The sequence below is a fragment of the Caloenas nicobarica genome, chromosome 1, assembly GCF_036013445.1.
Source record: "Caloenas nicobarica isolate bCalNic1 chromosome 1, bCalNic1.hap1, whole genome shotgun sequence".
Lineage (NCBI taxonomy): Eukaryota > Metazoa > Chordata > Aves > Columbiformes > Columbidae > Caloenas > Caloenas nicobarica.
Window position 1 is genome coordinate 97,500,800 of NC_088245.1, and position 27,657 is coordinate 97,528,456.

Here is a 27,657-nt window from a genome sequence, read left to right on the forward strand (position 1 = left end):
ATTATATCTTACAGGTCTAGGATATATTTGTGTTACAGTTCCTTGAATTTCTTGGTTGTCTTTTCATTCTGTGTAGGTCTTAACAGGTACTGTGTAGCATATGGATATATTTAACCTTTCTCTGCAGCAAACTGAAGCCAGGAAGGAAGGGCTGCTACTCCTTGGAGATACTGTTTTGTTCAGAAATCTTGGCTGGATTTAAGGATTCATTTTGTACGCTTGTCACTGGTGTCTTGTCTAATATGCTGTGCGAATTCAGACTCTTGAGATTCCTCATCCTTCTTTCTGTTAACTGTTACTGATGAACTTTGCTGAGTGATGCGTCAGAGCAAGAGGATGAACTTAATAGTTCACTTAGTAAATTTAGCAGTTTACTCTGCAAACTGAAAAGGGAAAAATGTTTCTTGTTGTTTCTGCAGGTGTTTGAAATGGGTTTTGTTTTGAAATAAGACTCTGAAATTTTGTTAACTGTCTTCTGTTTACATATGCTTTTTTGAGTAGCACATGGTAGATAAGTAGCTATTCAGAAATGGGAAGTGCCTCAAGTCAGGGCAACATTGATTTTCCTTGGGGAGAGAAGAGCATGATGGTAGAGACAAGCGGCTGTTTCTTGTCGTCTTCAGCAGTGCAGATATTTGTGAATCAGCAAAAAGGAACAAACATAATTTAGAAATTGTTAATTACAAAACATCTCCCCTAGATTTTTGGAAATATTTGTGTTATAATTTCACTCAGATTCTTGCACGTGCTGGCTGATATGTTGATTACTTTCAGCTTGGGATCCGTGTTTAATATCAGCCCCAAGAGTGTGAGGTGGCTTTTTCCTGGCTTTCCTTGGAACTGCAGTGATATGCTGGATCCAGCATTGTTTTTGACTCCAGAGCAAAATTCCCTGTGTTTGGGAAGCTGGGGAAATGCTGGCAGACTGATGTTGTAGCCTGTGGCTGAGAAGAGCGCATTTCATGGGATTATTTTTGGTTGAACACCTGAAGGGTTTCAGGGCATCTTGACCTGTGTTTCGGTGTTTAGATGACAGCAGGGAATGAGGCTGATTTTTCTCATTTTTAAGTTGTGGTTCTTGTCTTAAGCTGTTGTGAGCAGATCAGGGAGATATACGCAGCCGTGGCTCGACAAATCAGAAATGCAACAAGTGTAGAATATCCTTCAAGTTTAGGAACCGCTCTGGTAATGGATATTAAAAATTATGCCAGAAAATGTTCCGTTGCAATAATTGCCTGGAGAGTTGAGTATCTTTTTGCTTGCGACATGGTCATTTCTTAATGTCACTTGTGCATTTTAATTTTCGTTTAAAAGATCCCTGAAGGTGAGCATCTTTGGAATTTATATATGTTGACATACCAGTGATCAATCAGCTATTAGTCCTTGTGTGGATTTTTCTCCTTTTTTTTTTTTTTTTAAAGGGCAAAAAAAGCTTTAGATCAAGGCATGTTATGTTCTTATTTTTAATTATAATTTTTAAGGTAATCTGTGCTTGAGCACATTTCAAATTCACATCCAAAGCACCCCTACTTACCTTTTAAGGTAGTGAGAATCGTTACTCGATGACTGGGAAACTGGGTTTTTCTTGGGGTTTTTTGGGGGGGTGGAGCCACTTACCTCTTTTGCCCTGCAAAAACATTTCAGCATTGAATTACTCCACCCTCCTTGTTTTTCTTAGCTTGTACGTTGGAACTTCTAAAAAGTTTAAACTTTCTAAACTGCAAAAACTAAGTTCTCAAAATTCAAACAAAAATTTCAATGTACATGTTTGTGAAATGCCTGGATGAAGATAAAGGAAGGGGAAGGAGGCTGATGGTTTTAGCTGCTTGCTGTACAGCGTTTCCATCATGTTCCTAATGACAGCTCATCTTTTCATATATCTTTTTTTCTTTATAAATAGCATCTGTTTGAGGCTGTTTTCTAAATGTCTTTTGAACTATTCTGTGGGGAAAAAAGTATTTCTTATCTTTTATAAAATTGCTAATTTTTTCATTTTATGTATAAAAAACGAAACCAAAACTATTTACTTGATTCTCTTTCAGTGTTGCCACGTGCCATTCATTATAACTGATACTCTGAGGTAGAAAAAGGGCACTGGCAGTCTGAATTTATTTCTCACCTTTTAATTGTTTTGATGCACATATTGAAAAAAAAAAATGTGCTACCTTCTAGGCTTTAGTGTCACCATAGTTTTCAGAGGTGAAGTTAGAAAAGGAGTAAAGGTAGGATATATGAGTGTACCCATTTCTGAGAGGTTTTTGGTTCTGCTTGTTTAGTTTGGGTTTTTGATATGCATGGATTGTCCTTTCTTTATAGATTTGGCCCTTTTAGAGATATGTGTGTATAATTTTTTTAAATTTAATTTTACTTTAGCTTCACAGTGCTTTGCAAGTGATAAAACATAAATGTGGTGCAAGGAGCAGGAATTAAGGCACAGAGTTGCTTGCAGTGTTGCTCTGGACCATATCACTCAGCTAACAGTATCATTGTCTGAAGCTGAAGGACAAACTGGAGCTTGCTGGACTGCTTTGGGGGAAATTGGACTGAAGTTGGGAAAGGTTGACATCAGTTTCCATGTTGTGTGGTCTGGCTTTGCATCTCCTTCCTTTCTGGACTGAGCAGCTGCCGATTCTCCTGTATTCTGCAAAGGCAGGTGAAGGAGCGAGATGGGAGCTTTACCACCAGATGGGTGTTACTTTGTGATCTGTCTGCAATGGCTGGGGAGCGGAGACATCGTTTGTGGGCCTTTCTGATGAGCCCTCACACTTTGGGGTGGCCATGAGCTGGAAGTTGTGTGGCAGACCAGCATATACAAGGATAGAGCAAAGGAATCTCTGATTAAAAACCAAAGCGAAGGCCCCTGCAGAGGTGGTCCTGTGGGATGATGCCGAGGCTGCTACTCCTGCATCACGTGTGGCCACACAGCCAGACTGCAGCATGTTGGTGACTTTAATAACCTGTCGTACTGAACACAGCACACCTGTGATTTGTCGTAGCTCTGTGGGCTCTTATTTGCTGTTGTTGTAGCTAATATTGCTGCAAAAAAACCAGGCAGGAATCCGGTGTTGTAACTCTTCGGGGCTTTTACCCTGGTCGAGTGCTTTTTCTGTTTCTATCTGCTATGATGGAGGTGTAAATCTCTTGCCTGAGCTGCTGTAAATTCACTTCTCAAATACAACTTTTCCTTATTTATTTATTTATTTATTTATTTATTATTTTTTTAAGCTCTGGTTAGTTTGTTTTTCCTCCTATGGAATTGTTGGCAGAGATGTGCTTTCTCTTCTGAAGTTCTCATTACACATGCCATTTCTGTGGCAGCTGTCTTTGGAGTAGCCACCTCCTCTCTGCTTTCCCCATTGCCCAGGCAGAAGTCCAGGCTCTCTGGGTGTTCCCTCGTGCAGTTGTTTCTCTCAGCCCCGTGTTTGACCCTGCTTTAAATTGAATGCTCATGTTGTGCTCTGCAGATAGCCATCTTTAGTATGGAGTGAAAAGGTTTTACTGCTGCATGTTTATATAGACTATAAGAGATGACCATTGCTTGCCATAAGCTTTCAGCACCTTTTAACAACTGCTCAAGAATTCATTTGAAAATAAAAACAAAACAAGCAGCAAGCCACTTGCATTTCTTTCTAAGAAACAGAAATGAGCAATACTGCTCAGCATACCTAGATGCATCTTTTCAGCATCTCCCAAGGTCTTGTAACATGCCTGGTGGTCTGTATGCTGGGGCTGTTCTGAGCTGAAGGCTGCTGGTTGCCCTGGGCAGAACCTGCTCCTTTCTAAGGAGGGTTGTGTGCTCTAGAGGGCTGGATTTGACTGCTGGAGTACAGCGTGGCTTTGCAGTGCCATTTCATTTGCTTTTAATCAAAAGTCCATGCTTTAAACTACACGAGTTGGCAAGATGAAAGTAATCTTCCAGTCCTCCCCTCACTCCTTGGCAGCTAACTTCAAGTCTGGTGCCCCTAAAGCACACACAAAATCAAGCTCTTCTGGCCCAAGAGCCTTCTGTACCTGTCAAACAGCTTTTGCCTAAGAGATTTGTGGAAGTTTCTCCATTTGGCTGGTGCCTGCACAACCCGTGTTGCATTGCTAGCTGGAAGTGAAGTCCTATGGTGTTTTGGTTATTTTGTTTATTTTGTTTTTGATGTCGCTCTTCTGTTGGACACTGGTCTTTGTACACAGTGTGGCTGCCTTGCCTCCCCTAGGCTCTTGAGCTGGGAGAAGGTCAATCAATGTGAAATTAATTGTTATGTAACGGGAGTTTATAGGTCACTGAAAGTGATACAAATGATAGCTTCTAGTGTCCCACCCTGTTCACCACTGTGTCCGTCTGTCCTTCCCCTCCAGGTTAAATACCTGACTCAGAAGTTCTGTATCTACCTGCTTGAAAACTGCATGCGTCGCTTCCTTTGTCAGCTTCCAGGAGTGTGGGCAATGTCTTTGTATAACAGGTCAAAAGGATTGTTTTAAATTTTGAGTGATCATTGCATTTAGATTCAGTAAACTCGCTCTCTTAGATATAAAGGCTGCTGAAAATTTCCACTAAATTAGCCGATTGTGCTGCAAACAATTCCATTGCAATCTCTTCAAAGCCTTTGGACAGGTTTCTCTTAGCTGGAAATCTTGTTTATCTCATGGTCCTTGGACAATCCTAAGACCCATTGTACAGTAACTAACGTGGAAGGTTTATCAAATGGGATATTTAGCTGTGTTGCTTTTTTAACAGCAAGTGGGTTTGTTTTGTTTAAGAAGTGAAGCTGTGTAAGTTTCAGGTGCAGCCAGGCTGGCACTTCTAATACTACAGGCATTTCAGGTTCATCTGTCTAGGATAGGGTACTTCAGTCTGTAACTTACTGTGCCTATCTTCTGCTTAAAAAAAAAAGAAAAGAGTTGTCTCTTCTTGCAGAATTGGTTTGTACTTATTTTCTCTAATGATTTGCTTATTCAATCCATTAAAAATATACGAATGATTTTAATTTACTGATATTAATTGTAAACTCTTTTTGGTTCTTAACAAATGTGACATTGGATATTATAGAATGGCAGGGCCTGTAAGAATGTGTATGGATTTCTGTTGGCACTTGTTCAGAGTATATAGCTGATCACTGTTTTGATCTTTCTTTTATTAAGTAGTGGTGCAGAATTTTCATCTTCGCCATTCTCGTCATGTGTTACATGTTCAAAAATCAATTTCAAAAAGCTCAGTACCTTTTTTTTTTAAATGGATCTGGTGCAGGACCACAGAATTATTTCTTACCAATACCCTTGATCACTTCTCAAACTTCTAAGCCCTACATTTATTGTGAACTACGAGGTGATCAGATGACGTAAATTAAATGGCATGAGGCACCATTTTCTATGATTGTCACTATTTCAAATCTGCCTTTTGTTTTGCATGGATGCCTTTGGGGTTTTTTGTATTCCTTTTTTAAGGTTATATATCTAAATTCATGCCTTGCCGTGCATCCACCTTATTTCCTGGCCTCCACCCGCCTCTCAGCTAGCGACCGCCACCATGGCAACTCTTCCTCTGGCTGAACAGATGGGACACCGAGTCTCCTCCGAGAGCAGAGCCGTGCTCACGCCCTGCTGGGATTCAGCTGGCGGGTTGCGCTCCTTTTTGCAAAATTTCAAGCCAGCTCTGCCCAGCAGAGGCAGGCAGGTCTTGAGGGTGCTCCGTTTCACAAGTAACACCGTGGTCTAATAGTTGCTTGCAGAAATAAAACGTAGTGGCTGAGCTGGGATTATTTATGTGCCTGAAAGCTCTTCAGAGAGGAGCTTTGCCTTCGGTGCGAAGAGCTTGGCGTCAGCCAGCAGCCGGTGATTTTCTGGTAGAATGGTTGCCATCAACTTTTTTTTTCTGTCTAGGATGCGTCAGGATGAAACGCCACAGGCATCTAAGCACCAGTGACAGTTCAGACAATGAGAGTAAGTAATACCTCTTAGTTTTTCTTTGGTCTGTCACCCCCTTGTGGTTTCCTTCTGTGGTTTGAGGGCAAACAGTTTCACCTCTTATAATTAAAAAAATGTTTCTTGCCGGATTTATTTTTGCATTCTGCGGTCTTTGGTGTTCTGAATCCTGTTACGGGAGAAAAATGAGGCGAAAGATCCTGTAAACCTGGAGGAAGTTTTGAGTCTACTTTGAATTTGAAGAGAAACTTGTACGTCTTTCAGAGTTGGGAAAAAGAAATCTGTAATTCAAGAGAAGTTTTACTGTCCAGGGTCCGATTTTGTAACTAGTTTGTTAAAACGAGTTCTGTTAGCACTTGTTGTGTAGAGCCTCAACTTCAAAATTACTGGAGGTCGCAAGCTATTTGAGCACTGATATGTTAGAGTCAGATGTGAGACTGAGCTACAACCAGTATATTGATTGTTATGTTGTCTTATTCTGGTTCTTGACCTTTTCCACTTTGGTCTGGTTTACAATTCATTAAAGTTATATTTTAAATACTCCTTGGCACACATCTGCCTGAGGTTGCATCTTCCCATTTTATCTGCAGAAAAAAACCCCCCTGTACAGCAGGGTCTTGTTTTTGTCTTATAAACCTGTGCTTATCTAATAACTCTAATCACAATGATGATTCATTGTCATATTTGTTGCGAGTCATTAATGTATCCTGTACTAAACATTTGCCCAGGAATGTCTAGACATCACACTATGATTTTTTGCATCTCTCATCATCATGCTTTAGCATCATTGCTTTTTTTGTTTGTTTTTCTAGCACTTGCAACCTCTTTTCTCAGTTTTGCTCTTCCTCCCACTTTGTTAGAAAGGAAATGATAGAAAGTGGACTGCCTGCTTGTTTCTATTTGCTCATGCTTGTGTTGGGCAGAGCAGGATGTACCCAGAAGCTCAATGTGCTGTGATTTTTACTAAGAACGAGTGGAACAGGAGGAGCCGTAATCAAGCCTACGGACTGCCTAAGAGATTCTTTTGCCCACATCTTGTCTAAAAATTATGATAATTCAAGAGACTGGAGTGCCTTATGTTTTACTGAAAAAATAAATGAGTTGAAACAAGCTATAATCGTTCCATTTTTTTTTTTTTAACAGGTCCTTCTACTTCCTTTTCTTCTTGTTCTAAATACAGGAGCAAGTCAAAAACACCAGCAAATGAACAAAAGAAACCTGCTGAGGTAAGAACCAGGGTTAAAGATGGGTCGCTGGTAGTTTTTTGTCGTGTAGTTTTCATGTTTCTAAGCCTTGAAATTGTGAGCTTTGAACCAGTGTCAGTGACTCCTTTTGTTACCTGTCAAATTCTCGTGAAACTGTTTTCCCCACTGTGCAAGTATTATAGGAGCTCTGGTGTTTGATGTCGCAAACTGACTTATGGCATTTGCAGACAGTAACATGTAGTTCCTTCTTCCCCTGAAATTTAGTGTCCTTTTGAAATTGAGAAAGCTGGGATAGTCTTGTGATTTCAGAGCATGCCACAGACAGCAGAAGTGGTTCTTGTGTATGTGTATGGGAACAAGACTTTTTCTGCTTTGGTATAATACAGTGGGACACATCAGTGGGCAGGATATGTATGAGCAGTGCTTGCTCATCTTCTGCCGCTTTCTCACTCTTGGCTTTTTACCTTTAATAAAGCTTTTTTTCTCTGCCATCCCTACCTGTTAGGACCTCTACACCTATCACCACTTCACTGGATCTGTACTCACCAACTGAACAAATTGGCATTTATGCACAATATAGTGCTCAAATCCATCTTGGCAGCCATTCCACTGGTAGCCCTTTTTGGGGAGGATTCGTTGGCCTCCAGATTTGATGCTTGCTTTCTTAAGGGCTGAAGTCAGATAATAACTTCAAATGGGAAAACTGTTTTTTGTAGCTAATTCCTCTTACTTGCTAACATGTTGCCTCTGGATGAGTCCTTCAACATGCTAGGATGACTGTTGATGCCTGAGGTTACTGAAAAAAACCTGACAAAACTCACTTCTCTAGAATTTAAAGCTGAGAGTTATGTCCCAGAAGTAATTTTGTGTACTGTACCAGCAGCTTTTTGCCTGCTTAGATACTACTGTGAGAGGTTGCATAAAATAAAGAGGTTGTTCTCATGCAGCAAAAGCTATTCAGCAAACATACTGGATATTTCTTTTCTAAATGCTGTTTGATTTGGTAAGAACAAGGTAAATGTTACTGAACATGTCGTTTCTTTGGAAGCTTAATTTTTATCACAAGTTAATTGAAGAAAACTTACTGATTTGTTTTTAAGAGAGAATCTTGCATGAATGTTTCAGTAAAAGCAAAATTGGCTGCAGCTAGCTACATAGTGTTTTATTTACAGCCACCTAGATGGTTAAGCCTGCTGTGCTTTTTACCTTTAAAATGTTGGTCTGGGGATTATGGTTCTGTAAGAATTTTAATCGTAAACCAGCTTGTGGCTACTGAGGTCTTGCAATTGTTGCTCATGGCTGTCTAGGCAGTAGCTTTTTTACTAGCCAAGCTGGGCAAATGGGAACTGACACACATACGCTGCCAGACTTGTTGCTGTTTCAGATACACCTCAGTGTCAGTCTCTTCCCAAACTTTCTTTCTGCCCAGCCATCCAGCTTTCCTCCTGGATCTCTTTTTCTTAGGGATTCTCCTATTACTGTTTTCTTTGCCTCTGCTCCATGCTTTTTGTGCATATGTACAGTATAAACAATAATTATGAAGATGTGGTCTGTGTATATTGCATGCAGGTGGTTTGTTTACATAACTTCTAGGAATTAAAATGAGCGATGTTTTCAGTTCCTGCTCTTGAGATCTTCTTTGTTGCTTTCTACCTGTTCCAAGACAAAATCTTGAGCCCCTTAATGCTTGAGAATATGCAGCTTTGGAGAACAAAATCTGGAATATACACTTGGAATTTTAAAACTGTATTTCATAACATTATCCTTCCAGTAATACTGGCATCTTTTTTTCACCTTTCATTTAAGATCCCCCTCCTGGAAAAGAATTTAAAAAAAAAAAAAATCTCAAACCTTACAATATGTCTTATTCTGGAGGAGTGTCTCAAGTGCAATATTTAAAAGAACCTTGAGGGGAGGAAGACAACAAATTCTGGGAAAGGGAGTGGAAGCTGACAGTAATAATGTCTACCGCTTGTACGTAAGACTCTTGGCTATACCTTCCAGTTTTTCCTTTCCTTCTGCTAGAAGCAAGCACTTCTTTCAACCCCTTGAAAAGTATACGCTGGAGAGTGTATTACATGAAATGCTCTTGTCAGCAGAGCATTGAAATTGATTATTTATGCACCAAGTGGTGACTAAGCTGAAAAGCAAAGGCTGAAAAGAGACCCCACCACACACCCTTCCAAAAAACATGTTATAATTCCACAAGTTTTTTTATAGCAATAGTTATCTAATATCTATTAGATAGAAATTTAAAATTCCAGGCTGACAGCATCTCTTTAGCAAGGGCTCTCTTTAACAAGTTGGCATTGCTCTCCTTCCATTCACCTCAGCTTGCCAGGCAGCAGGCTGTTTCTTGAGTTAGTGATGCAGAAAATCTAAAAGGTCGAAGCTATAAATAGCTGTTTGGAAATATTTTTGCTCATGGTCTTCATGCATTAGTTTTTCTTTCATGCCGGTAAGCCTGGCTTTCTCCATTAAATTTCATGTGGATACGTAGGCATTTTTCCACTTCTCAACCATCTCCAGCCCAACCCAATTTACCTGGGTTCTCTCTCCAAATAAGAACTCTCTTTTGGTACTGTGACCAACAAGCAAGTTAGTGTATCTGTCAGACTCTTCACAGGACTTTTCTGTATGTGCCATGGTCCTCTGTGGTCGCCTATAAAAAATGACGGGTGGCTGCAGCTGGGGGCTGCTCTGCCTTGAATTGCCTCCCAGGTCCTTTAGAATTGAGGTGGGTGCAGGGGTGCCCTCTGTGGAGTGAGGTCATCTGGTGTTACTGCAGGGAAAGGGGGTGCAGCGTTAGAGTGCGAATGCCAAATCCCGTTCCCAGAGCCTGGCTCACCCCAGGGGTTTACATCATTGCAGAAGGGATGTTAATGGATCAGATCTGGGGTCCGCTTACCCCGTTCTCCTCTCTGGAGAAGAAGGTGAGAACAGGCAAGCCTGTAACGATGCTTCTTCAAACTTGCGTTGCTTTACATAATTTCAAAAGCAAGACTGTGGCTCTTTCTTGGTGCTCCCCTTCTGGATCACAGTCTATCACGAAATGGTGACCTAAAAATTCTGCTATCTGATTACCTTTAGCATTTACTTTTAATAAATGAATTGTGTTAAGGTTACTGGCACACCAGTAGTGTACATCAGAACAGTTTTTCAGACCCTTCTGATGATGTTGGCCGCATGCCATTTGTGGTGTTGCCCTTCACGGACTTAAATCTACACAGGAGGGGCTCTCAGGCCTAAGCAGTGGACTGTGATGGGAGTAGCAGGGTGGGAGACATTTGGATGTCTGGCTCAGCATGAAGTCTGGACTTTGCAGTTTCCTGTCTCTGTGGAAGCTGCAGCAGAAAATGATGGTGGAGTAGTAGAAAAATAATTTTTGCAGGGAAAACCTGTTAGCTGGACCATCCTGAGTCACTGGCTGTTTCTTTTCCCTTAGGCTAGTGGGGTCACAAAAGAGCCTAAGAGATCTTATGTATTTTTTTTTAAAGTTTTTTTTTGCAGTCCTGTCTCCCTGTTGAAACTGGAAAGGAGTTAAGTTAGGATTTTGGGGTTTTTTTTTTAACCCTTCCCATGTAAGATGGCAGTATTTTACCACTCTTTGCAAATAGGGTTTTGAATCTCACAGCAATAGTAGTTCTTAATCCCTCACTGCTGACAGCAACAGCTATGTTATCATGTGAAATGTAGCTTGTCTTCCACAAGTAAATGATCTGCTTTTATTACTTGGGTGGGTGAAACTTTTTTTTAGTGGCATTTAACTGCCACATAAATCATAGGTCTTGATTCTTAGGAGCACTCCAGCAGAAAATAGTTTCTTTCTGCAGTTTGAAAGTGGTCAGTTTTGTTCTGTGAATGAATGGGCAACATGGGTAAATCATATTGCTTTGCATGTTCTATGTATGATAGAAGAGGTGACTGGTACCTTTAGGCATGTGCTTAGCTTAGAAAATTCTGAATTAACTGCACCAGCTTGGACATCTGTACATGCTTCGCAAGACCTCTGGCAAATGTGCCTTGTGCTTTTCAATGAGCTGCTTTTTAGCCTGCTTGGGTTAGTTGATTTAAAAAAAAAATTAAAAAATACAATACTTTTATGTAAATCAGAGGTGCAACCTCATTGGTTAATTTTATGATCTTTCTTTGCTTTGAGATACCCTCTCAGGCTACTTGAACTCTTCAGCAAGAGGTGACCTTAACGCATAACTGCATGAAAAAGCTTGCTTGTGAAAAGGCTGAGCTATTTTACCTTTGGAACTGAATGAGCAGGTGTACTAGTAAAGTATGAATGGTCTGGAAACAGCAGAGGCAGAGCTTCAGTCCTGCGTGTCCTAGTGATGGAGGAATTGGGGAGGGGGGTAGATGAATGAGGCCACAAGTTAGGAAATCTGTAGCAATTAAAAGGATATCCTTTTCCATGCATCATGTAATTAGACTGTGAAGCTTGTCTGCTACAGGAAGTTGTTGAGACTGAGAATTAAACAAGGTTAAAAACAGAATTGGACAGATGATAACGAGTACAGATTTTTCTAAATATCTGTATAAATTAATACCATATTAAAAATGGTTTGTTAGGATTAGTCCCAAAATCTGAAGCTTATGTCTGATTAGCAACCAGAAGGAAACTTGACGTGTTCTTGCACGTTCTTCTGGCTCGTGAGATATTGTCAGAGATATACTATTAGGTGCGGTTGATTTAGTATCTGATTTCCTATACATGCTTGTAAAGGAGGCTAGGAAGATACATGGCTACTTGAAAGAGAAGTCCTGAATAATCCATAAAAATAGTTTTAGGGAGTTGGGGCTTGAACGTTAAGATTTACTGCAATGCATTTCTAAATTGTTTGGATGTCTGAGAACTATAAATTTAATGCTACGCTTGCTGTTGTCTGTCACAGCTTTTTTTAATGTCGTAAGTTTTTCAGTCCAGTCAGTATACAAGTCTGAAACTGTAGCCTCATTTCTATTTAAAAATAAATTTGCATTTTATTTACTTTGCTACCAAAGAATCCACAACCAAACAAAAAGCCCCGACCTTATCTTGAGTCTCTAGACTCCTTTATGATAAGATGCCTTAATTCAGAAACTTAATACCAGGATTGCAACGTATTAACAAGGAAAAGTCTACCTCTCCCAGGATGACCCCACCAAATTTTGTCCTTAGAGCTTCATCCTCTGTAAATGGGCAGTCTTCTGCACACACTGTGAAACATCTATACAAAGATTAAAGTATCTATGCTCAGATACTACGTGGCTATTTTACACTTGGAAGAGGTCATACTACAATTTGACTTCTGTTTTATTATTTACAATGTAATTTTAAGTGCAAACTGCTGCTTGCTAAGTGTATTTAAATTTTGCTGAGGCCATTCCACTTGAAAGCTACAATAGTAGAGTAAGATTATGGATGCTTATGGAAATAAAAAAGTTACCAAATCCTTTCAAAGGTGAATAAAACAAATATTTCACCCCAAACATGATGAAAAACTTTTGTGTAATTTACAGTTTACAGAAAGTTCCCACTGTAGTGCGAGTATTTGGCACCTGGAATTTCAAAGTTGGCCTCTAAGATGGGTTGTGAAGGAGACCAAATATTCAGGAAAACAGTAGCTTTTTCAGCATTCTCTGGTTAGAGAAGATATTTGTCCTCATGTCTGAGAGTATGCTCTTGGAGGCGGGGACAGGATGGGATGCAATAGTTCCCTCCTGCATTTTGAACATCGTGGCTCTGTGTTTCTGGGGCAATGGGTCTTCTGACTCCGTAAGTGGCCAGCACGAGGAACACAAAGGAGTGTTGCTGACTTGCTTGGGTTGTGGAGGAGGCCTTAGGGCTGAAGCAGTTAGATGCAATCCAGCAGAAATCCCACTTCGATTGTAGCAACAGAGCAGTTAACCCATAATTTACTTAAACCTTGGAGGTATGGGTTCCCAGTCATGGTCTAGGCACCTGCGGCAAGCGGTTTAACCTAGTTGGGGGTTCGTAAGCAGGTGGTCAGGGCACCTGAAAGCTCAGAGAGTGTCACAAGAACAGAGATTTTCTTTCCATTTTTAAGAGATGACACAATCCGTTCGTCTTCCTTCATGCATGCATTTGGGCAAGACAAGGTGAATGACCAACAGCATCAGTCAGCTTCAGTAGTAGCTTGCAGAGGAGTATTGGAAAATGTATTTAATTTTTTCCTCCTTCTCCTCCTCCTCCTCCTTTTTTTTTTTTTTTTTAATGTGATTTTATATTTGCAATGGTCTTGAACAAAAAAGGTGCCTGACAGTCTGTGCAGATATGATGTTTAAATTGTTCAGTGAATACAGAGTTTGTAGAAGGCTTGTATTCTCAAGACTCACTCTCTGGTTTTGATGCTAGTATTTTACTGTAATTCTTTATAGCATTAGTTGTATCCTCCCTGATATCTTTAGTGAATAATGATACTTGACACGAAATAGTGTTGTTTCACAGGCTCAGTTTATTCACAGAGTAAGCACAAGAGGGGCCTGTGAGGAGCATAATATATTGAGTTTTCATAGAGTGCTTCCAGGAGTTTGGGTAGTGTCCTAGACAGCTTTTGGTGAAGCATTTATAAACAGATTCTAAGAAGTTAATTTTCCTTGGACATATTCTTCTAACATAATTTCCAAATAGGACTCAGAAGTCTGAAAAACAAACAAAACAGACGAACCATATCTTTCCTTCCACAGCTCCATGATATTGTTATTGCTTGGTATGTTGGTGCTGTAGGGGAGCGAAGCATCCTGATTTCTGGAGAAATTTTGTCAAATTTAGCTTTTCAAGGCTTCAGAGATGGTGCTGTCTTTTTGCAGAGGTGACTGCAAAGTTTTCATTGCCTCATCAAATCCAGGCAAACTTTTACTGCAGATCAAAAAGCTAATCTTGACCAAAGTATAAGGTCTCCTCTTCCACATTTAAGCCCCAGCTCTGAAGCGTGAAATAATTACTAGTTTCTCAACAAAATGCTTAAGATGACGATAAGCAAATGCATTTTTCATTGATGTCACTCACTCGAAGTGGCGCACAGTTTTCAGCTGAAACTAGAAATTCCTGGCAGCAAAATGAAGTGGCAAGTTCAGACCAAGCAGTCTCGTGTGGTGAGCAGGGCCAAAACTCATCTCTTCTGTCATGCTCTCAATTGCTAAAAATGTGTTTTTAAAAATCCCACCGTCACACAGTAACTTCTGCGAGTGGTTACAGCTGTGGGGAGGTTCCCATTTTGGTGTGTCAGGGCCTGGCTCTGCTGCTGTGGCTGGTTGTAGCTCAGCTCTGCAAGGCCCTTCTGTGTCGTGGTAAAAGACACGCAGCGCTGACTTAGTATGTTTGAGCGGTGTATCCGATTGGGAGGGCCTCATTAGCCTAGATATGGCATGGTTATTTTTTCAGGTCTTCTCAATATTTATTACAGATGGTATTAAAGTTGAAGGGTTGTGGGTTATGTATTGTAAGAAATAGAACTGCTTCTGGGTGACTGAAAGATGACCACTGCACTTCATGCACTAACTGTGGAAGCGAAGCTGGTCCTCGCCAAGAGAAGAGTATGTGCTCTGGAGTGGACTAGCTGTTGCTTTATGGATACAGTTAGTAAAGGAGCTGCATTATTTTTCAAATAAGACTCCAAAAAAGAAGCAACCATGAGGAAAAGCTGGCTGACTAAATCCTGAAAGCATGTGTTTGCTCTGTGTTGAGTTGGCTTAGTTCGTAGCCTTGATGGTGACTGCTGGAAGTAAAATTGACTTGATTTGTCAGAAAACTCTGGGTCCCCTGGGTGTTTTGGTTTACTTCCACAACAAAGTAAATATAGAATGAATGATCAAGGCGTGCATTCTCACACATTTTCCTCTGAGAGTATTTCACTGTTGGAAGACCCTGCTTGGCCACACGTGACGACGTGAAGAATGATGAGAGCTTGAGATCGTAATGATTCCAAGCGTCTACGGGAAATACTCAGTTGCACTGTTATCACAAGCAGGAATAGACAACTCTTAGGAAGTCTCAGTCGAGTTTTGGAGTTCCTTAAGGTTTCAACAGTTATGTTTGTGTTGGTTAAATATTTGACCTTCAGTAGTATCTCTATTGTAAATTTTAGAAATCTGAAGCAGAGAACTTAATATTGTGGCATGGTGATGGTGTGGCCAGTACTGCACAACAGTCAAAAAAACAACAAAAAAAAGTCCATGCTCCAGGAGATTTGTGCTCTAAAAATAGAAATGATACAGTTCACATACATAATGGATGATCAGAAGATGAATTTGCTGTTAAGCAATGTAGTTAGGATACTGATGCCGTTAACAGCATTTTCCGTCTAGTGTTTAAAAAATAGTGGGCTTGATATGGAACACCCTACTTCTATATTCTGTTAGCGGTTTTAAAAGGTAGTTTGTAAAGCACTTATCTCACATAAGGTGTGAGAAATATATTTTCTGATAATTAAACCAGTCATTGCACTTCTTGTTTATTGGATTATTTTTTCCTTCTGGAGTTCTTTGGACTTGTGCTGTATTAGTGTTTCTCATAATTCTGGTTCTCTACCCATAACGCAGAAAATGAAAATGCCTTTTAAGTGGCATAAATCATTTTAGATTTTATTTTTTGTATGTACACATGCTGCTTGGAAAAAAATAGATGCTTGCAGTCTTAATACTTCCACTTTTGTCATTCAGATTTTAATACAGGCTTGTTAGGTACCTGAGGAGTTTTACACAGAAAACAACAGTGAACCGTTTGGTCTGTACCAAAGCAGATAATGCTTGAGTAGCAAATAAGAAAGCTTTGGATCTATGATGTTGAGTTCCCTTGGTCAGCTTGCTCTCTAGGCATCCCAATGTGAGATGCAGTTGTAGATCATAATGAAGTAATACCGATGGTCCAGGTCACCAGCAGCCTATTTCAATAACCATTTTTTAACATGGAGCCTCTTTTAGTATCATTTACTTGATGATTTCCAAGAACAGCTGAGAATTTTTGCAACAGGCATGACCAGTCTGGTGCTGTCAAATTGAAAAGGGTACATGAAGATATTTGGCTCTGAGATATTCTGAAATATTTTATTACTCTTCTGGCTATAAAACTGGCTTAGTAAGAAGAGAGTTCAACCTGCCACAGCTTATTGCGGGGATATTTTCCACTTCATTTTATTGCCCTTTGAGGATTTGATTTGTTGTTATGATAATACAGTTAATTAGTTGTGATGTCTCCCTAACACCAAGCCACAGTCACTGTTTTGCTTTTTTGAATGTTAAACTGGTGCAGTACAGCAGTGGAGAAGCAGGGGGGGCGGAGAGGGCAAAGGCTGCGTATGACCTTTATTTAAATTATATGCACCTCCGTTTGACAGACTGACATTAAGTAAGCTTTAAGATGACTGATAATCATGGTTACATGCTTGTAAAAACTTAATCCTCTTGAACCAAGAGTTGGATATTATGGCTGGGGGTTTGTCACTGATGGGTTTGCTTTGTTTCACGGTGGCGTGTTTCATGGTCCAGGCTTGCTAAAGGATGCTGAGGCTGGATTGCGCCGCTGTGCCTGCATCACCGGGGTTCAGGCACAGAGCAGCAAAGGCAGCTGTTTGTCTTTGATCCTGGAGATCACGACCAGTAAAACTTGAAGTGGTTTTAATAAATGAGCAAGTACCTATACATCAGTTTTGCCATGGCAACTGTTCATAGCCTGTGATGAATATGACAGTTTAAAGTAGCTAAACTGAAGGAAAGAAAAGGATATGCTACCTTGTATCTAAGTTGGGATAAAGCCTACAGACTGGCAAGTAAAATGAGCTGTTTGGAAGTGATATGGTAAGGAGTCTTAAATCAGGTGCAGGCCTCCTTTTGCCCCTCCCTGGTCACCTGTAACAGCCTTCTTCCTTCTGGTTAGCCTTCAGGCAGCAGCTTGGTTTTGAGTTAGCGTACGCTTCTTGCCTTACTGGACCTGATACATGGAGAGTTAATAATCTAGGTAATTCCAAATTGACTTGTTTGTGTGTTGGTACTCTTTAAAACAAAATATCAACGTGTATGCATTGTTTCAGTGTAGATTAAGAAAAATACTTATTGCTTCCTTTAGCACAGTGCTCTTTCTCTAGCCAGTCTTTTACCTGATATTTCTTGCAGGTGTTCCGCAAGGATCTCATTAGTGCCATGAAACTACCAGACTCTCACCATGTCAACCCTGATGAATATTATATCTTTGCCGACACGTGGAAACAAGAATGGGAGAAAGGGGTTCAAGTTCCAGCCAGTCCAGAAACTATTCCACAGCCTTCTCTCAGGTAATGGCGATCAGATGAAGGTCACGTGCACAAAACATCAACTTGGAGAAGATGGTCTCTCAAAAATAGGTTATCTAAATGCAGTCAGCTTTTCTGTGTTATTAAATCTCCAATGCAGCAGCCTTCAGGCATGTTCTTAAGCTGAACAAGTACCAGTATGGAAAATATTTCTCTGACACTTCAGTCCAGATCTGGTTCTGTCTGTACACTGTTATAGTATCTACATTGTGAGTTTTAAAAGGAGATCTTTTTTCCTGAGTCGTGCACTGCTATGGATTAAAAACTGTTTTCTCATTTGAGTATGGTGAGTGTAATAAATTAAAAATAAACACAAATCTTATACGTTACTTGAAAGGCTTCCCTACAAAGTATGATGATATAGAGCAGTAGGCACACAGTACTTATTCATACCTGATAAAGTTACTCACTTGTTCACATAATTTAATTTTGTTTATTGTTGCCAAAGCTTTAACCCTTTCTGCCTTATCTTGCCGTAAATACCTGCTTAATGTTATAAAAGTTCAGTGTTCTCAGTTTCAGGAGATAGATAAATAACCTTTTGTTCTCTCACGCTGTGCTTAGGCTAGGAAAACATAACAGTGTAGGCCTGCAACTCTTCCTGGTGGAAACGGAGTGTTTCAACATAGAAATGTTATTGCCAGCATGGTCTTTGAGACGAAGATAAATGAATTGTCCAGTGAAAGCGCGGATGCCAGCATAATTTAATTTCCACTGGGGCTATTGTCAGTATCAAGTTATTAAAAATAAATATATTGCATCTCATACCAGCAGTATTACATTAGAGGAAAAAATTGCTATAGATTTGGCTGGACCAGAGAAGAGAAAAGCTCACGAGAAAATGAGGGAAAAAATGAGCAAGGCAAAGGGGAAGAATGGCAGAAGAACATTATTTGATCTAACATTGACAACTCCCATTGTCCAGTAAGAATTATGTGGGATGCCACTTGACTGCTGCCTGCTCCTTCTTTATTCCTCTTCCGTTATTTCTCACAGCTTTTCTTTGCTCCTTGTCCCATGGAGGTTTAGCTCCAGAAAGCATGTAAAGCTGCTCACACATGGCACCGTTCCACTCAGTATCTCCCTGTCTTCCTTTCACATGCAGGGCCTCTTGCATTGAATTCAGAGAAATACTGACTTTATCTAGCTACGGTCAGTCTTTCCATGCCCATAGGATAGTTTACTAATCAAACACTGAGTTTTATCTCTTAAAATAATTGAAACATTGAAAACACCAATATTTTTCTCCATTGTTTCCCAGATGATATTTAGCGTTCTTTTTCCCTGTTTGCTTGGCATCAGAATTGTTCTTACGTAACAAAAATAATACACTGGTAACGTGGATGAAGTGTCATTTACGAAATAAGAGTAGGCTGTTTATCTCAAATGAAGAGCAAGCATTTCTCTTCCTCCTACCTCTGTAGTAGAATAAATCAAGCTTTCCTGAAGATGGTGTTTTTGAGAAATCAGTTGGCAAGATTTTCTTCTATCATTTAAGAGCAATATAGAACAAATATTGTAGAGGATTTTGTGCATAATGCTTTCTCTGGGTTTCAAAAACACATCATCTTACTAGTAGCATTTGTTAACTTTAAAATCACATGCACAAGCTTACATTTTAAAGAGGATTCTGTGTACATATCAAACTTTAGCACATTTTGTGTGAAGAAATGACATTTACAGAATCCTGTCTCCCCATCCTGGCTATACTTATTGGCTAGTTTAAAATCTATGCAACACGAGATTTCTTTGCACTTGGTAGTAAATACTTAATGTCTTTTAAGGATGGGTCTTAAAAAGCTGTAATTCTCCATTTCTTTTTTCTTTCTTTTTTTTTTTTTTTAAACTTTCACTCTAGGGTTGTAGTAGAAAAGGTGAAAGAAGTACTGTATACACGACCCAGGAAATACATCCACTGTTCCAGCCAAGAGCCCACAGAACCAGGTTACATCAACATCTTGGAATTGGCAGAATCTATGTGTCGCTATGACTTGGATGACATGGACATCTTTTGGCTTCAGGAGCTAAATGAAGAGCTTACAGAAATGGGTAATTTCACAACATGTTCTACTTTTAAAAGCAGCAGTTAATTTCTCCTGTCTGAGTGGTAGGCTGCTGTGTGAGATCTCTTAAAGATCGCTGAACAAGAATTGAATAGAAATGCTAAGAAAAACAGGAGGTAAAAACGCGTAAAATAATTACTTGCTCAATCTGTTAATGTTTTATGTTTTACCTCTTGTGCCTAAAAACTTCCTCACATCGAAAACCATGTGCAACTTCTGCAGACTGAGGCAGGAGGGAAAAAGCCCACACCAGGTGGAATTAATTTTAGGACTTCAAAAGTTAAATTTTTTTGTAGGAAAAGCAGATGTTTCCATTTCTTAAACTTGAACATATTATTGCTACAAATTCAGAGTTCTGAGGAGCTTGCATGCTGGGTTCTTAACAGAGTAATTAAGTTTCACACATGTTAGCCCATTTAAAATCAGCTAAATAAACTTTCTTTTTTCCATGCAAGTTGTGGGTATAGAGGGCTATGAGAGAGAGTGAGCTACGGAAAATTATCTTGGAATTATCACTGGAATAACTGAGTCGTGATGGAATAGCCCGTGTGGCTGGCATTCTTCCATGGATCATTGCAGGTCCTTTAGGAAGGACAGGTGGGCAAAAGAGGGAGACATTTGGCATCTCCTGGATGTGATAACCGATGGCGACTTTTCTGAGGGGCAGATCTCCATCGATGGAGATTTTCAAGATGTTGCTAGTCATATCTCCTAAGCAACAAGGGATTGTCGGGATTCCCTGTTGACTCTGCTTGGAGCCAGGGACTGGGCTGGAGCCCTCTGAAGGTCCCCTCCCACCTGAATGATTCTGTAATTCTTTTAGTTCACGGAGTGCAAAAATATCTGGGCAATGGAGAGAGCAGTTTAATAGCAGAAGACACTTCGTATCAACAGTCATTTATCTTTTCCATCTTCCTGTTTATGAGTTGCAACGAGGAATCAAAATTAGTAGCCATATTCTTGTTCATAGTCCAGCAGTTAAAATGTTAGCCTCTGACATTAATGTTGCTTGAATATCCCAGGCTTTAGAAGTCTGAGTAAACAGTGAACTATGGGCAGCAGCATCATTTCTGACTGAGGATTTTGAGAGGATGCAGTTTGGAGATTTGTAGATGTGAACATCATAGCATTTCTTACACGATGTGTGTCCTGAAGCTGCAAGCTGAGGACCAGTCTCATAGCAAATCCTTTTTAAGTGGTTCTGCTTATGCTAAGTTTGATTAGTGGTAAGGGTATATAGCATGTGTAGTGTTCAAGTGAGCAGATAGTATGAATTGCCAACAGTATATTTTTCTACTATTTTATTTAAAACAAAACAAAACCAACAAGGCACTTTTCAAAACCATCATGCTGATCACTCAAGTAGTGTGTTGGGCAGTACTGGGTGGTAGTGGCAACTTCTGTATCTTTATAAGATCTAAAGTGTTCTTGATAAGTTTTATTTCCTAGGGTGTTAGTGTTCAGAAGAATATTGTGTTATTTTGGATTTCATTAGTATTTCATAAAGTGATGGAGCTGGAGGAAGGGTTGTATGGGAGCAGCTGGCAGTTACAGCAACTGCTGTGTGTCTTTTATGCCTTAGTGTTTTCTTCAAGGTGCAGTCTTGTGTTTTATGTACAACTTCACCTTTTACTCCTGTAGTAGTTGTATTTATAAAATAGTGCGACAATTAGTCAGTGAGTGAAAAAGGTTTTCTATTTTTATTTTACTTTTAGTATGCATGATGGGAGAGAAGACACAGTGTCTACTGCTTTAGTTGTTAGTAGTTGTCCATCTCTCTTCCTGCATCTGGGACTCAGTCAGAGGCACCTGACTGCCCTCTAATTACCATTCCCTATTCTGGGTTGCAGGATGTGGGCCCCTGGATGAAAACACAATGGAAAAAACAATCGAAGTACTGGAACGGCACTGTCATGAGAACATGAATCACGCTATTGAGACTGAAGAAGGGCTGGGGATTGAATATGATGAAGACGTCATCTGTGATGTGTGCCGGTCCCCTGACAGTGAAGATGGGAATGACATGGTATTCTGTGACAAGTGTAATATCTGTGTCCATCAGGTTAGTGGCTGCAGAAATTTTGACAGTGTCCTGTAGTCTTAATTTACCTTGGCAAGTGTGGAATTTGAACTAGTATTAAATGTTAATTGGAGGGCTTTGTGGTTTTTCTGGGTGTGAAGAGCGGTCCAGTACTAAGTTGAATTTTTGTGCCCTCACAATTACAGTAGATTCAGTGGCCTAGCATGGTAAACACGTGGACATCTACAGCCTAATAGGAACACAAAGTGTATTCCTGGGACTTGCAAGTACTTCCTCTGTGACCATAAACAATTTTTCCCCTATTATTAAACCTGCTTTTGAAGATAGGGCAGGAAATGCTGGCTTGCATATACGTGAAGAATCTAAAGATATTTTCTTTCGGAGATGGGGTTTTTCCTCCTTGACTAACTAGTTAATTGGCCAGACATGGGCTGTCCAAATTTAGCCATCTGAAATCACATGTAGGCACTTGTAACAGACTGATCTTTTTTGGAAGGCACAAGCACCTGCAATAACTGTGTTCTCAGTCTGAAAGTTGCTCACGTTCATAGTGTTTCAGATATAGCCAAAGCTTTACACTGGCTGAGCTCAGCATAGTCAAGCAGAGGCATCCTTATAATCAAAAAAGGGATATGAATCCTGTGGTTTCTGCACATGCTGTTCTGGAAGGGGTTTTTGCTGTAAATTGAAAAGAGACTAAGAATGTTTTTTTAAAAAACATTTTTGTACTGACTGCAAGTAGTGCTTGGAAAACCTATCTGGCTGAGAAAGGACCTGTCATCTCCCTGCTCGCAGTGGGGTGGCTTCCAGCCCAGCCGCTTGCCTGCTCTGATTCATCGTGTGAAGCGGCCAGTGACAGGAATGTGGCCGGCAGTTGGGCTGCCCGCTTCAGCCCTGGCTTGTGCCTCATCGAAAGTCACGATGAATCTGCAGTCAGAGTCTCGTGGTCGCCTGCTGACAGCTGAGCTTCAGCTGATGGCCTGCTGCCTCCTTGCTTCCTCCGCCAGATCTGCCTGAAACAAACTGTGGAGCTTATCTGGGCTAGAACTAATCCTAACAAAAACGATCAGAAAAAAACTCCATTTGATTTTTAATCTGGATTGGCCCTGGTTCACCAAGTAGCCTCAGGTCTCTTTGTCATCACACAGTTTGGAGGTGCAGGGGGAGGAGGAGTATGAGAAATTTTCTCCTTCATGTTGCCTTCCTGAGCTGGCTCAAACACATTGTGAAATTACTGGTTTAGTAGTCTAGGCCTCCTCCACTCACTAGTTGGATTAAATTAGAAAACAGTTTTAGCCCATTTCCAACCCCCTAAATGTGATCTTAGGTGTAATGTCACTTCTGCTTTAGTAATAGAAAGAATGCTGGTGGGAATGTGCCACATAACAGAAAAATAATCACTTGTAAAATTTAGATTACAGCTCCCCCTGTTGAGTTTTTACAACAGTTGTCACATCAAAATAGCATTTAGGTTAGTCAGTCTTGGCATTTCCATAATGCGGGATTTAATCCAGTAAAGTCCCTCTCTCTACAGGCCTGACATAAATGTGTGATGTTTTATGATATCACTTCATATTAAATACTAAGATCTTATAATCAGGAGGCTAGGAAGGCAAGTGTGGGAATTTTAGACTAGAATTGAATCTGAAAGACTTGTTACAGCTAATGATCCTGACTTGTTGAGGCTTTTGACATTACTGATTCCAGAGACGGTGTTACGAATGGCGGGATTGCCTGTGAAAGCCACCCTTTTGATAGAACTTCTATTTGGAGCAGTTGAGTGGAATTAGACTTTGATGGTAGCCAGTGGTTTCAGATACACTCAGCTTTAATATGTGTGTATGTATGTACAGCAGGATAATATCTAGATGCACATGCAGTTAGCCGTTAAGAACTGCTGGGAATTTTGAATCAGAAAGCAGACTATTTTTTTCTTTTTCCTTTTTTGCTTTTAATTATGAAACCTAGCAAAACTTAAGAAATTGTTCGTTTTCCGAGGGGTCAAGTGCAGTATTTGGGAAACAGGCATAAAACCCAGCACCTCATAATTTCAGTAAATGCCCTAATTTTTGTTGCAATATTATATAAATATTTAAAGTAACAAACAATTCACAGAACTGTAACCACAAAGGTAATTTAATGTTGTAGGAAACGGTCTTCAGTCAAACAGCTCATATCCCTTCACATCTAAATAGAATTATGTTAGAGTATAAAAATATTAGTGGTAGGAAATTGTGGGTTTAAAAATAATTAGATGCAGAAGCTAATTTAAAGAAATGTCTACATTTTTTGCTTCAGAAATTTTAAAGTCACTAAAAGCAAAGATGAAGGTTCTTAACACCAATGGTGTTGTGTAGTCACGATGAGTATGTTTTACACTGTAAACAAATAATACCAGCACATATTTTAAAAAGAAACGATCATAAAAAGACTCTACTTTAGAGGTTGTTCTATCTCTTTGATCACTTCATTTGATTTAAGATGAAGAAATGAGAGAAAGATTAAGTGAAGGCCAAACTGTGCCTTTACTATTTGAAAGTTTTGCTCTGTATGGCTATTAATGCTTGTGTGTGAAACCATATTGGTGCAATGATTTCAATACCTGTTTTCCTTCAAGGCGTGCTATGGAATCTTAAAAGTACCTGAGGGGAGCTGGCTGTGTCGCACCTGCGTCCTGGGGATACATCCTCAGTGCCTCCTGTGTCCCAAAAGAGGAGGTGCCATGAAGGCTACCAGGACAGGGACCAAGTGGGCACATGTGAGCTGTGCCCTCTGGATTCCAGAGGTAAAACCTGATCTCTGCCTCTTTCTTTTGTATCATAGACTCCTTTCTGTCCTCCTTTTTCCATCCTCTGCCTTTCTATGTTCTCATGATTTAAGGTATCTGTCTGGCTTAATACTGGGCTTTATTCTGATGAGTCTGCACAGTCTGTGAGGAGAGTGGGAGAGAGTCCAGCTTATGTTTCATTAATTAATCACTTCGTCCTCTCCATTTACTTAGCAATCACTTCTTGGTGTCATTATGGTATCTGAGTGACCCGCTAGAAAGGGTTACTGGTGTAAGCTAATGGTCACTGTACAGCAGCAGCTTCATAGTCTCTCTTATTTTCTGATCAATTTGTGTGCTCTTTTAGATGTATAATATGTATGATTACACACTTTTTTTTTTTTTAAAAGAACCCCCTCCTTGCATTATTTGTATAGGATGGATTCTAAGATTTGTAGTTAAGCTGGGTTTTTTTAACTAAATTTTTTCTGAATAGTGAGGAGATGAGGGTTTTTATCTTCTACATTGTATTTTTTAATTAAAGGCTTTTTTGATGTATCTGTGCATACATATATGGAGAGTTTCATAATGAAGCTTCACACTTCTACCTCCATTTTGAATCAAGTTTCGAATCACAATAGAATTGAGTAAATCTGAATGTTCACTCTTGTGTAGGTGGGGTTTGTGTTTAATTTTGTCCTTGGGATATTTCTGTTTCCTTTCTGGTAAGATCCACAAATCCATTATGGTGGATGGTTTAACGTGAGGCGGTAGCCAGATCTGTTTTGGGTCCATGACATCCGACGGATGGATGCCTTGTTTTCTGAACCTTCTGCTCCCAAGTGCAGCCACACCTCACGTTTGCAAAACTTTGTGGAATATGTTAGGATTCTCAGTTGTTTTTTCTTTTTTTGACATAGCAACCAGATGCAGTGTGTAATTCCTAGCTCTGTTTCAGGCATATATCTGCTTTTCAAGGAGGTTATCTTTGTGGTTTCCTTTCAGGCCTGTTGTGCCAGGGGAGGTTTAGATTGGATATTAGGAAAAGTTTCTTGATGGAAAGGGTTGTCAGGCATTGGAACAGGCTGCCCAGGGAAGTGGTGAAGTCACCATCCCTGGAGGTGTTTAAAAGGCATTTAGATAAGGTTCTTAGGGCCATGATTTTGTGCTAAAGTTAGGTTATGGTTGGACTCGATGATCTTCCAACTGAAATGATTCTATGATTCTATAGTTCCTGGCATCTCTTTCACCTTTAAGGAGAGAGGAGTTGAGGGGGAAAAAAAAAAAAAAAAAAGATAAATTAAAAAGAAACAGTCTCCTGACTTCTCCACCTGCACTTGTGAGGTGTCTTGGCTGGAAGCTCTCCTGGCTCTGAGCTCTGGTTTTCCTAAGAGGTCCTTTCTGCATGTGGTTGCCTTGATGCTCTCACCAGCAGAAGAGGAACCGGCAGGTTTGGTAAGCAGGTGATGGCAGGACAGGGAGCACACACTGCCTTCCCACCTGCCCACATCCCTCTGGCTGGGGGAGAGAAGCCACTGGGAAAGCACCCAGGTGGGATACCTGGAATCTGGCTACTCCCACAGCCCTTCTGTGGCTCCAGGCCTTGGGCACCTCCTCCTCTCCACACCAATGCCAAGTGTGTCAGGCACAGAGAGGAGGTGACACCTGCCAGTAGGGGCAGGAAGTGCCTCTTGGATCTGTTCTCTCTTGGTCTCCTGCATTGTCACTTGTGAAACAATTCAGTCACCAGAGAAACCTTTGGGAATCTCTGCTAAAATGGTGGGTCAGTTTCTGTCTGGAGACTGACTATGGCCTTACATGCTGCGGGGGATGAGAAAGGCCCAGAGTTTGAAGACCTGGGGATGGATACTTTAAGGAAGAATATGTATTCTCTTATACCTAATTTTCTTTGCCCTGAGCTAGTAGCACACTGGAACTCCCCAAAAAGAAACAGATGAATAATAAACTCACTGCCATTTCCTCTTGTGGCCCTAACAAAATGGAGCAAGGCAGAATGCAGAGATGAATGGACCATAAACATGTCTGTGCTTTGTGGTAAAAGTTTCAAAGAGGGACTTCGTGAGTCATCAAGTATAGGCTAGCGTTGTTGCAGGCAATTGCACCAGGTACTTTCCTTCATTAACTCACTCAGCACTGTCTTAAAATGTTTTTTCTTCCTTCCTTGTGAGCTAATGCTGTCAAAAGTCTTTCTTGTGATTGGGTCATTTGAAGGTTTTTACTCTCCAAAGTGTACTCATCGTTGGTATATATCCTTTTATTCTTCTGCCTTTATCGTCTTTTAGTGTAAAAGTGTAGTCTCTTTCATGTTTTCTTAAAAGGCTCTTTTTTTTTTTTTTTTTTTTTTAAAGAAAAGGAAATACTGAGACCAGAAAACTTACACCAACTGTTCTGAAATTCAAGGTCCTTCTCTGTCTTAGCTAACCCATTGCGGTTGTGTCCTCCCTCAATCAGTGTGGTGTTAGCTGAAGCAGAAGGTTATTTTTCCATGCTACAACTGGAAGGGTATCAAATTGAGTCTCTGTGGCTGCAGCTGTGAGTGGCTGCCCTTCCCAACCACCGATGCAGATCCTTGTGCAGCTGCTGGTGGCAAGTTAGCAAAGGGAACAGCAGGGTGACAATCAAGACGGCAGCTCATGTGCACAACAGTCACAGAGAACAGGCTTCAACAGCCTGTTGTTTTCACCCTCTCCCACTCTTAAAATTTCTTCAGAGCACAGCAGTCAAAATGTAACCTGATACAAGGTGAAGAACTAACAGACAAAACAGCTCCATGTTACAGCAGATGGATCATTTCTGCCTTTGGATGGGAGGTTTTGGGGAATTAAAAGGTTGCCTTCTTTGCTCTCTGGATCCCTTGTGAGCAGCGAAGTTCAAACAGACTTTGTCTTGATTCCTCTCTTTGAATATCAGAAACATACAGGCAGCATGAGGCCAGTATAAATAAACAGCACCTGACTCTGTGAGTGCCTCTTTGTGCTTTTTCAAAGTGGGGTAATATAAACAGACAGTGTTACAAGCTGAATGGGCAGTATTTCCAACATAAATGTTTCCTGACCTTATGAGTCCCCTCTAGGGAAGGAGCAGGGAGAGCATTGAAAGGGGCAGAGAGGGACAGAGAGAGAAGGTCTGTGTCAATTCCCAAGTCCTGCTGGGAAGCCGTGGTAGAAAGCTGGTATTACGCAGTCTCCAGAAAAAAATCACTGAAGATTCTGGTTTATTTTTGAAAGGAATATAGACATGTGACAAGTTGATACAATCCATTAATTCCCGAAAGAAGTCTTGCCTTTTAGTGTAGCAGTAACTGGGATGAGAATTGCGGCCAATCTTTGTATGGTATTGTTTCAGAAATACC

The 27,657-nt window shown here is 40.4% G+C and overlaps 1 protein-coding gene across 4 annotated transcripts in view; it reads left to right on the forward strand.

Moving 5' to 3' along the window:
- JADE3 (jade family PHD finger 3) overlaps positions 1–27,657 on the forward strand; it is a 70,075-nt gene that overhangs the window by 30,581 nt on the left and 11,837 nt on the right. For all 4 annotated transcript variants that reach the window (XM_065658182.1, XM_065658190.1, XM_065658196.1 and 1 more), the window contains 6 exons: positions 5,869–5,928; positions 7,054–7,136; positions 17,238–17,395; positions 19,272–19,462; positions 21,327–21,538; positions 24,135–24,302. In XM_065658182.1, the coding sequence (XP_065514254.1) occupies positions 5,880–5,928; positions 7,054–7,136; positions 17,238–17,395; positions 19,272–19,462; positions 21,327–21,538; positions 24,135–24,302 (861 nt within the window). In that variant the 5' untranslated portion in view covers positions 5,869–5,879. The remainder of the gene's footprint in view (positions 1–5,868; positions 5,929–7,053; positions 7,137–17,237; positions 17,396–19,271; positions 19,463–21,326; positions 21,539–24,134; positions 24,303–27,657) is intronic.